Raw genomic sequence first — 11,829 nt, 5'->3', positions numbered from 1 at the left:
TGTAGCTGCTAATATTTCCTGACCTTCGCTTACTTTTTAAAGCGGAGAAAAACACTACACAGATCACGTTGCACAAACGTTTTCCCACTTTCTGCAGCTCACTTCCTGTACGCCCACGTCACATATCCACGTCGCTGCGCATTGACGTCACCGAAACGGTGTTTAGCTTCGAGCCTCTACCGGTAAAAGTTTTTTTGTCTGTTTGTGGGGGTTTTTTAGGGAATAATTTTTTATGGCAGTTTTATAAAATCACTTAAGTTTTGTATCGATACATTTAAATTCGATTAAAAACAAATATAAAAAAAATAATTAAAATAATCCTGTTTAGCGTTTTCATTATGTTCAGTCCTGAGCCCTGGTCTGTTTTACGTTTCCCGTGTACCGTTTTCCCCGGTTGCTCCTTACCGTCGTGCACATACAATCACCTGTCATTTTATTACGCATTTGTAATTGAACTTTGGTTCATATTGATATGACAGCATCACACACTTGCTGCAGATTTCTTGGTTGCACGTCCCAAAGGTGCTCTGTTGGATTGGCATGCAGATGCCTTCCGAGTATAGAGCACGAGTCGCGGATGATTTGAACTTTGTAACATGGCACACACTGTGGGTACACATGGTCAGCAACAATACTCACACAGGCTGCCGTGTTTAAACAATGCTCACCTGGTAGTAAGGTCCAACGTGTACCAAGAAAACATCCCTCACGCCGTTACAACACTACCAACCTGAACTACAAAGCAGGATTGCTCTATTTGAATCCATGGAGGATCAGACCTGTTCCTATCTGAACTCACCTTCTGACCAGACAATGTTTTCCAGTCTTCTGTTGTCCAATTTTGATAAGACTGCAAATTGTAACCTCAATTTCCTGTTTTTAGCTGACAAAAGTGGCACCAGGTGTGGTCTTCTGCTACAGCACAGATGGTCTTTTGCTTGCCTTGGTTGTAAGGGATGGTTTGAGTTATTGTTGCCTTCCTATGTCTCTTTTGACATACTGACACATCTGGATACTTTCTCTTGTTCAGACCATCATCTGTAAACTCTAAAGGTGTCTGTGTGTGTGTGTGTGTGTAAATCCCAGCAGATTCTGAAATACTCAGGCCAGCCTGTATAGCACCAACAACCATGCTGCATGCAAATTGTTTAAAAAAAATAAAATAAAAGGCTGATTGCCTGCCCCCCCCCCACCAATACCCATCTCTCCAGAGCCCCTTGCTAGCTTCTCTAAAGAAATAATCAGGTGACGCAGACGTAGATTTTCTTCTTTTATTATATCGCAAACAATAATGACATCCAGGTATATTGTTAACAGTTTGCTGTGTGAAGAGTGAGACCATAGTGGCGATAACATCATGAGCTCTCCTGTAGGAGCTTGTTGTGAAGTCTGAAGTCCTCGTGTGTGGTTCACAGGCAGGTTACAAAGGGCCGAGGGAAACGACCCACAGACAGTAAAAAGCTGTCCGTCGGTCCCTTCACACACCAGACCAGAGCAGCACAGGGATTGCTTTGGACCTGCGAATGTCAAAAGGGGATTTTCCCAACACTTGCATACATTGTCAGCCATGTTGTAGGTTTGCTTTTAGTCTTTTTCCTTCTTTTTCCCCCTCCCCCAACCGATTATTACAAAATAAACAGAACGCACATCGTCCTGACCTCTGATCATCACCTTCCTCCTTGAAGTAAAATCAAGGAGGGGCATAAGTTTTCTTTACATTTTGTGGTCTGGCATGTCAGAGTGATCCTGAGGAGACTTTTCAAAAAGGCTGGTTGCAGCATCTGGACCCCCAAGGAGGCTGCTTTCTCAAGATAAACCCGATTGTACAGACAAATGTCTCCATTTTTGGCTTCAGCTAGAACATTTAACACGTTGGCATCTCTGTTAGCCAAACTGTACTACAAAAATGTACTCTCTTCATCCAAAGCCTCTGACGAAATGTTCTGTACGGAGAAAAAACAGCTTATAGGGAGAAAAAAAAAAGTAAGGGGGCAGAGGGGCACTGCACCAAAAGGGAGACATCAGTAATATTTCCTGAAAGAGAGGGTTTCTCCTTTGGGACATCCTAGTCTGCCACAATCCCATTACATGTACAGAAGGAGGAGGCTGTCAAACCTCCCTCGAATAGCATCACACAACAAAACCAGCTGTCCTACAACCAGAGATCAGAGCTGTCCGAACCCGGATCAGTTTGGGGAAAGAACAATTACTCGATTTCTCTGTGATTCCAACAGCGTGGCACCATTATCATTAACGCTGAAGAGGAAGAAGGCAAATAAGCACTCATTCACCAATTTTTTTTAAGTCAATCATTCACCAAATCATTTGAAACGTCACGTTCTGACAGCTCCGCCTCTGGGCGCAGGCTTACATGCAGCGGTGCTACATCACCAGGTCACATTTAGGCTCACAGTGGCCACTAGCAAGAGCTTGAGCAGCAGATCACCACATCCAGTTACACACAGGAAGAGAGGAAAAACTTGGCAAAGAAGCTAAGATAAGAAGATCGGTTAAAGCAGTGGAATTCTTTATTAGCCAAGAGATGCACTGGAATGACACGGCTAATCGGAAATTATAAGTGTTTTGTTTTTAAATTTAATTTAAACGCTTCATCAACATCATTGTTGTCTTTGATCACCAGTGAATGAACAAAGCTTCAGTGGAAAAAAAAAAACAAAAAAACAGGGATGTGCAAGATTAACGAATCACCTTTGCAGCTACAGCTAGACGCAAGATGTTTCATTTATTTTTCATTATGTTTGTGTCCTATGAGGGAAGTGGAATGGTTGTCTCTTCAGCATTTAATCCAAAAATCAGAACTTTTGAGGAAACCCACTCAGGAGAGATTTGTCTGTGGAGACCCTCGGGTGTTAGTGTTGTCTTTCTCTGTACCCTTTAAGATGAGTTTTGACACCTCTGCATATATCAATAAAGACGTGGTTTGACAATCAGAATAGTTTCAGGGTTTTTCTAAGGATAGCTGCAGATACAAACCCAGTCATTTTGTTGTAAAGCAGGTCTGAAATATGACAAACTGCTCAGTTCAGGAAAGCGTTTCCAGGGTTACTCCCAGAAGGCTTTCAAAGGGTAAAGAGTTAAAGTATAAACCGTCCAGACGAGACGACCTCCGCAGTTATCCGGCATTTCCTCACTAATCCTCATTCCCGGCTAGGGTTAGCTAGGGTTATCAGTTTACGGCGACTGTAAAAAAAGAAAATTTGCCAGGCTTCTTAATTGATAACAAGCTAAATTTACATTTATTTTCACAGAAAACTGGCTTCTTTGTATTATTTCAGTACTCAAAACCGATTTCTTTATGCACAAGGTATAACTCAAAAATTACAGACCCTTGCACATGCCAGATATGGAACCTGGGGGGCGCTCAATTTGACTCCTTGTCGTGTATTAGCCAGTTCACTGTGTTATTTTTTTTAAGCCTTCAGAGGGCGAAGCGGGATAACTGAGCATCTTCAGACTTTCCTTTGGTGCTCCAACCCCCCCCGCCACATCCAACCAGGTCAGGAGGCGAGAGACGTGGCTACGAGATCCGGCCGGGTCTGACTGAGGAGGTGAAGGGAAAACGTCTCCTAAATAGGGAGGCACGCCCGAGATCTTTACTCAGATTAAACGGGTGTAATCCCCAAAGTCTGCTCAGCAACCAGGGCGCTCACTGACAGCGAAACTCGCTCGCTACATCAGGTTTCTTGTTTTAAAAAAACAAAAAACAAAAGAAGAAAAAACAAGCTTAGTGTAGCTACTCGCAAAGCCACGCATTTTAAAAATGGGATCATTTATCTAAAGCCCAGCAGCAATTCATGTGCCGCCGTGACAATGAGTACAAAGCCGTTTTCAAGCCCCCGAGGTCCAAGGACACAGTTTGAAACATTCGTATATACAGCCATTAAAATATTACCTAGATCCACATGAAGAGAAATGGTATGCACACTTGAGAAGTGATGTTATAAAGCTACAGATTATTTCAATAACAAAGCCCCACATATACGTTTCTCCTGCCTCGTCTCTTAAACGTTTCACCGAGCTAGGCACCGACAGACTACGACAGTGAAGGAGAGAAATAACAGAGAGAGAGAGGGGGGGGAAAAGAAAAATCCTAAATAAAAAAAATAGACAAAAATAAATCTTACACATAAAGACACTGTCATTTCTTAAATTATCGGTTTTTAGTGCCCTACGTTTCACACCCAGTCAAAAACATCCGCCTTCGGTTGGTCGGTGGAGGCTCCGCGAGCCCCGTTGTTAAACCTATGGTACTTCTAGACAACGTCATGTAAATTTACAGTATACAATTTTGGATTACCATGCAAGAATACTTTTGTGTAACATTTAATAGCTCGATCTACATCCAGGAATAATTTACACAGAAGGACAAAAAAAATAAAATAAAAATTACTGGACCAGAGAGAGCGCGATGGGTAAATAACCATGGCGGTGAGTGCGACAGAAGGGGACCGAGATGTGCGGGGGTGGGGGGGAAGGAGGGAGGAGATGGTTCGGGTTTAAGGTAAGGGAGGGAGGTGAAAGGGTAAGTGGGATGGCAGGAGGAGCGCCTGGGTGGTCAGGGGTTGTGGTCCAATCCTCTCAAGGTCCAAATCAGCGACACTCCCAAACTTTTACCGTTTGATCTACGCTCCCGGTGACCACATAAGGAGCGGCCTTGTGGAAATCTGTGGAGCAAAAGAGAAAAAACACAAAACAGAGTTACCATCAAATTGACTACAGTGACATTGGCAACATTTTTGCCCCTGTGGGCCAGCAGGCCAGTATATATCCAACACCTGTTATGTGTTTATTTCACGTCCTTGGCTCGGATCAAGCATTTGTTTTCAATGTTTGTGGACAAGAATGGAGCTGTAAGGCTCTGAGGAATAAGCAAAGCTTTGGGGCATTTCACTTATTGTTGGTTTTGGCATTGCTTCCCCCCCTCTTTTAAATGACGTAGACCTGACATGAATCTGACGATATTTCAGGGGCGTGGCTGGTTAGCAGCCTGCAAAATCTCATTTGTTCTGGGAACATTTATTCATGTTCCCGTCACTGAATAGAAAGTGAGTCATCATTGAAAATAAAACCACCCTTCAGACATCTGGGAACATGAACACAGTGAAAAAGACTGCAGAGTTAATATCAGGTTTTAAAATAAGAAAGCTTTGGGGAAGAGCTCGTGGTATTTGTATGACAGACCTCTACAGAAAAAGGGGGGGAAATGAAGTTTCTTTTTCTCTGCCGATTTCAAACAAAAAGTGCTTCTGTTGCTTTTTTCAGACTGCACCAGAACTCATCACATCAATAGCTCACAGCGATCCTCTCCGGTTGAAGCAGGATTTAAGAGGACTGGGTTTCAAACGGCTTGCCAAGGAAAAGTTGGCTCAAGAGCTCCTCAGGAGAGTTAACCAAGCCTTGATCTGCTGAAAAGCTGCAGATACTGGGGAGCGGGGAGAGAGGGGTGAATAAAAAATAAATTTAAAAAATCCTGCAGCGATTGTCTACGTTTTTAACCCCAGCTGCGAGCGAGCCTGGTAAAGAAGCTCTGCTTCTTCACCGCAACTGTAAAGCAAATACCCTGGAGCATGTATTCACACCCCGCGAGGGAGAACTTCGGGAGAAAACATCAACAAACAATACCAAGGCAGAAGCCTTTTTTTTGGGGGGGGGGGCGCCTTACCCAGAGAGGTAACAAAGTGTTCGTGGGCACTCAGGGTTTTCATGCATCGCTTGTTCTTGTAGTCCCAGATCCTTAAGGTCTTGTCATCTGCACAGGTCACAATGAACTTGCCTCCGGGGTGGAAGAGGATCCCACGCACCCAGTTGTCATGGCCAACCTGCATGAGATACAGCAACACACATCTCATCTGATTCCTGAAGAAATATATCTTCACTTAAAGCATTTTCCCCCAAAAATATGGACGTGGCACACACAAAAACTTCAAAAATGCTCCTCACCAGCGTCATAAGGCACATGCCAGTGCTGACATCCCACATCTTGATGGTTTTGTCTCTGGAGCCGGAGAGCAGGAAGGGGCCGGGCTTCCCACTCTTCTTGGACTGGTCGGGCAGAAGGGGAGGGGATTGAAATATTAGCTTTGTGTATAGTTCATTGTTTGTACTTTATGCGGAGTATCATACTGTACCCACTGTACCAGAACACAGAGAGCAGCCTAAATTAAACACCTCTGAGCGTTTGTGTTATACGTTTGCTGGCAACTAGTCTGAGAGCACATGTGCAAACATCTGTATAACAACAGCTGTCTCTTAGCCTGCAGATTCACCCAATTCCAACAACTACGTTGGCTTGTTTAAAAAAAACAAACAAACAAAAAAACCCACAACTATTTAAAGAGTACTAAAAGTCAGCTTTTGTGAACACAGGTTAGATTGGGACGACTGCTGCGAGGGAGCATGTGTGTTTAGATTTGCGAGGCTACAATCAGACACACTGAAGATCATGAGGCAGGAGGATGGGCTGATTCTGTGTGTGTGACTGGCAGCACATGGCTGTATAGCGATGGCCGCCTCGTGGCTCAATCTCCTCGCCATCATCAGTCAAAGTCTTATTTGGTTTTGATATGTTTGAAGCTACAAATATTTTTCACTAGTGATGGTTACTTATCACACATAAACTGATCTCACAGTTTGTATACAATCCTGTTAACGATTAGGTTCACGTTATGATTCAACAGCTTTTAGATGCACCCGGAGCAGAAATAACTTGAAGTAATCGTTTTCTGTTTGACTTTATGAGTCTCACAAATTGCCATGGAGGAATTCTGGTCTTCTCTTCTTTACAATGTTCCTTCAGTTCATTGAGGTTTGCTCACCGGTTTATGCACAGCACTTCAATCCGGTCTGGACTTTAATCATTGCAACGCCTTGATTATTTTCTTTTGCAACCATCCAACCTTGGGCCCTTTGTCCTGTTGCATGACCTGGTTTTAGCCAAGCCTTTATCTGTCATTCAGATTGCTTCACATCTGACTCTGGAATACTTTGGTATACAGAGGTCGTCTATATAACAAGTAGCTGCAAAACAACCTCAAATCACCACCCCTCCATTAATTCTAATGGAAACAGTAAGGCAGTACTGAGTTTTTCCTAAAAAAAAAAATACAGTTGTACCAAACTAATGCCTCCAAATATAATACATATAGATCCCAATCCCAATATATAGATCTGACCTCAGGTTTAAAATCAGGAAAAGAGGGGAAAACATATTGAACTGCAAATTCAAGTAATATTCACACCAAACAAGAAGTGATATTGTCTCACAGTATCTATGCAAAGAGGTGAACTGAGGCAAATTTGCATTAGTGAGAGTTAAAAATACTTAAAATTCAGGAAAAAATTCACACTGGGCTTCAGACTCTCGACTACGACTGTCGACTCTGCTGGTACGACCAACGCTCAGAAATGGAGGAAAAGCTTACGGCTGCTTTTTGTGGCCGGATACAGGTGTTAGAGTCAACTCCCATTTTATGTAAAGATAGGATGAACAAAAAAAATAAATAAAGGAAAGCAATCCATGATGAGATATCACTGTGTCTTGATTCCAGCCACCTCCCACAAATGTTTACTTCTCTCACTGGCTGCTAGAAGGAAAGATTTCTGGGTTCTCAAACAGTGACTGTACTCATACAAGGCGAAACTGCACATTTGATGAGAACAAACCAACACATACACCAAAACCTGTGTGGACCTCGAGGAGTTTGGGAGAAATGAGACGTATCCGAGCAGATCTTTTACCTCCGAGCCTGTGGCGTCGAGGATGGTGGAGTAGGCACTCTCTGGTGCCCAGGAGATGCACTCCACCACATGTTCGTGCTCCCGCAGCTCAGCCTTGCATTCTTTGGAGGCCACCACCCACACGCGGACTGTCTGGTCGTTGGAGCAGCTGGCGATCAGCGTGCCGTCCTGGTTGGGTCGTACCATACGGACCCACTCCCTGTGGCCTGTGAAGGTCTTCACGCAGTAGCTAATGGACAAAAAAAACATGAGAGCAGTTAGAAAGCTATCAGCGTGGCTGAAAATAGTTAAAACCCAACATCAAGCTTAAGTAAAAATAAATAATACACAATGGTTTAAAGAACAGCTTAAAGGTGTCTATTGCATACCCAGTTGCCACCTCCCACATTTTCATGGTTTTATCCCTGGAGGCAGAAATAATGTGATCTCCGTTGGGCATGATGGCTACAGACGAAACATTGTGGTCGTGTCCTGGAACACAGAAAAACAAACACAACAACAAAGATTCAGCAAGACCCAGAACCTCTGAAAACAGGCCCAACAGCACAAGCCCACATAACATCTAAGTCTGCTGTGAAATGTAATTTAATGATTTCAGACTGCAACACATGATCCTTTTAGTCTTTCTGCTTGCAATCTGACCACCAGAATGAAAATTTAGAAACATAAATGTATTTATTTATTTAAAAACACATGCTTAGCACCAAACAAAGCCCAAACACTGTTATAATTCACCAAAAAAAAGCTGACAAGCAAGAAAGCCAACATGCTGGAGCTTTGGCACTCATTTTTGTTAGACAGAGAATAAGAGACGCGTAATTACCTAAAGGCTGGGCCATATTTAAGCTGCTAAATAGATGAAGACAACAGTAAGCATACTCTAAAAGGCCTGTGTGTGTGTGTGTGTGTGTGTGTGTGTGTGTGTGTGTGTGTGTGTGTGTACTTGCACATGCCACCAGGCTACAATAATGGGTGGCAACTACACAGAAAAGTGCTATCTAGCGCTGAAGAGGGTAATTAAGCTGCTGTCCAAATCGGCACTAATCTACTTCACCAGTTGGCCTCTCTCCCCCTCTCTTTGTGCGTGTGTGTTTCCACCAAGATATTTAAAATTTAAAATAGGAGGAGTGGATTAAAAAGGAGGAAAGGTTGAGTGAATTAAAAGAGGACAGAGATGGTAGTAAAAAAGAAGGAGGGGGAAAATGGTGGCTAACAGAAGTAAACAGCAGGCTCAGATTAATAAAGCCATTTCCGTTGGTGAGTTCTGTGCAGCGAACCCAGCTCGTCTGTTTATAGATGTGTGCTAGCAGCTCACTCTCATTTACACCAAAAAGAAGACCGGCAACCGGTGAAATCTGTTGCTCACTTGCACAAAAACGCAGGATTTGCAACTCCAGCATAAATTTAAGAATGCTTGAGTGGGTTTAGTCTGCTCACCAGGAAGGGCTTACACCCCCATCAAAAATAAATATTCTTTTATGTCTACTTCACAGACAGCCATCAGTGGCCACTTCAGATTCAAGGTTTGAAGATGAAAAGCATTGGTAAGGTGGTCCATTAACGAGCAGGGCCAGAGGACACATTTAAAATTATTTTTTAGGTTAAGAAGAGCTGAATCCAGAGCTAACTGTACTCCCGGCTTGGGTTGGTGCCAGTTGATGCACATCAAATGTGATAACAAGCAGCATGTGTAGCACCTGAGCACTGGAACCACACGGTGCGGAAACCATAACAAAGGGGATATAAAACGGCAGCAGCTGTGATTAAGGTCCACTAGAGAAAAGAAACCGACAGCTTCATCTTCTTACCACGCATGGTCCTGATGCACTCAAAGCCTTGGAAGTCCCACAGCTTGATGGTCATGTCTGCGGAGCAGGACGCGAGCAGTTTGCCTGTGTGGTCAAAGGAGATGTCCTGCACTGAATCTGTGTGGCCCTTCAGCGTGCGTTCAAAGTCTCCTGTTTCATAGTCCCACACCTGATGGACAAAGCAAATCCCTTTGTCAACATTAAGTTTGTATACCGCTGATACACTTCATTTCATCACACACACAAACGTTGCATCGTCTGTAGCTCTGTGTTGTTGAAATTACAGTTACAACAATAAGACGCGCTGATGGCAGAAGTCAAAGGAAGCACATACTGAATGCATTTTAGAGCTTGTGGCACCTTAGAGCTGCTCATCAGGGTCACAGTTTGGCCAGAAAAAAGCTAAAACGTTACTGTGCCGAGTCTGAGTGTTACAGACGGAGCACAGTATAGAAAAGTCTACTTTTCTAGCCTGAAAGCTGCTTCGTCTCTAGCTTTAAAGCAGACAGACGGTTTGTCACGGAGGGATAAACCCTTCTTGGTTCCTCTCCTGGGGTGGGGGAATTTTGGGGCAGACGGTGATGGGAGACCCCTACCATCACCTCCCCCATCCTCGTAGTTTCCTTTGCCCTCTTCCCATGAGGAAGCTACAGATGGCTGGGGGAGGTTGTCCTGGATGAATTCAGTGGTTCTCTCTCCCTCTTTTGTTGCATGTACACATTTCACACTCACACATATAACAGTACTCAGGAGCAGAGGCTAAAGCACAGCTATCCATTAACCTGTAACTCTACACTGAAAGACCGATGATTCAGACTGGCACTGATTAATAGCCTCCATTCTTTCAGTGAAAATATCGTAGATTTTTTTTAAATATCAAAGGCCGCTAATAATGTGAAGATTCTGTCCATGTGCTATTTGTGAGGAAAGCAATGAGAAAGCTCACACTTCAGTTGTTTAAATTACCCTGACATCCTGGTGGCGTACCTGAGCACACACAGAAGCATGATTTGCACGCTGTACACACATGAAAGGGTGTTATAGTTGCAAATTAAGAGAGATTTCTTACGAGCACAGCAGAAAAGGTGTCAGAGAACGTTCTGAGATGTTCCTCAGAGCGCTGTTTTTTTTGTTTTTGTTTTTAAACCACCGTGATCATATTCAGGTGTAAAAACCCTTTTTTAAATTTTGAGTAGATTTAGTCGTTTTACAGCCCTCGGTTAACTCCTATTTTCATGTATTTTTTTCCCAAACCCATAATATTTCCATGTTATGGGTTTGGTTTCTTTGTTTTTTTTTTTATTTAATTTTTTAAAATTTTTGCCATGCAGAGATGTTACTTAAAATAAAGGGCGAACAGGATTTGAAACAGAAAAAACCCCAAAACAGCTTACATCCCATGAAAAGATACAAGTACAGGGGGTTTCTAACAATGTACAACCCAAGTCAAAACTCTGATTCCTGGCTGGTTAGAGCCTACCAATAACATTTCCTGAGGTGGTCTTATGATCTGTCACAACGGCTGCAGATATTGGATTATAAAAGTACCTACACAGTGAAAAGTTACCTCCGGTCAGAACTTCCTGCATATAAAACATTTTGAGGCCCACCAAAGAAGTTTTTGCCTCTCACCAAACATGTGATGGAATTATTTAACCTTTTTTCCCCTCTATTCCCCTCCGGTATAATGGAATTAAATTTAATCAAGATGTGAGAGGTAAGGAAACACAGCTCTAAAGGGCTTAATGTGTGTGTGCAGTCTGACCTCCAAAAGCCCTCCCACCATTTACTGGCCCATAGCCAGCTTTTGTTATTGTACCATTAGCTTGGTAGTTTATGGTACAAAGTTTCAACTTGCCAGTAACATCAAGCAAAGTTACTGTTAATAACTTCAATAAATGGCATTAGAAAACATTTTAAAAACAGTCTCATTAAGAAACACTGATTTACTTAATTGCATTTATTCAAGCTTTGAATAAATTTTTACCTACTATACATTTTGTCATCATCCATTTTATTTTACTGAGTGTTCAGTGCTGCTTTGGGGATTAATAAACTAAAATATCATTTAAAAAAATAAACTACAAAAGCAGAAAGATATTGAGCAGTCAGCACAAATGAAAATGAAGCTGCTTACTCCAACGATGAGCAGGCTAGTCAGCATTTTAAACATCAGTCAGTACCAGCTCTGTTTGCCCATTGAGCTGTTATAGTACAGTATAGAGCTGGGCGATATGAGATTTTTTCATATCACGATATGTTT

At 42.7% G+C, this 11,829-nt stretch overlaps 1 protein-coding gene across 1 annotated transcript in view; it reads right to left on the bottom strand.

Annotated features, from left to right (window-relative positions):
- Window positions 1-1,257: 1,257 nt before the first annotated feature.
- The window catches only part of LOC102206612 (lissencephaly-1 homolog), a 31,404-nt gene continuing 20,832 nt past the window's right edge, over window positions 1,258-11,829 (bottom strand). The window contains exons 5-10 of the mRNA XM_013910418.1: window positions 9,567-9,735; window positions 8,127-8,229; window positions 7,759-7,987; window positions 5,962-6,063; window positions 5,684-5,840; window positions 1,258-4,685 (exon numbers count right to left, since the gene is read on the bottom strand). Coding sequence (XP_013765872.1) covers window positions 4,612-4,685; window positions 5,684-5,840; window positions 5,962-6,063; window positions 7,759-7,987; window positions 8,127-8,229; window positions 9,567-9,735 — 834 coding nt within the window. The 3' untranslated portion in view covers window positions 1,258-4,611. The remainder of the gene's footprint in view (window positions 4,686-5,683; window positions 5,841-5,961; window positions 6,064-7,758; window positions 7,988-8,126; window positions 8,230-9,566; window positions 9,736-11,829) is intronic.

The sequence above is a fragment of the Pundamilia nyererei genome, unplaced genomic scaffold, assembly GCF_000239375.1.
Source record: "Pundamilia nyererei isolate P.nyererei 1_Seehausen unplaced genomic scaffold, PunNye1.0 scaffold00003, whole genome shotgun sequence".
NCBI lineage: Eukaryota > Metazoa > Chordata > Actinopteri > Cichliformes > Cichlidae > Pundamilia > Pundamilia nyererei.
The sequence above is the reverse complement of the archived record's forward strand: the minus strand, read 5'-3'. Positions and strand labels throughout refer to the sequence as shown.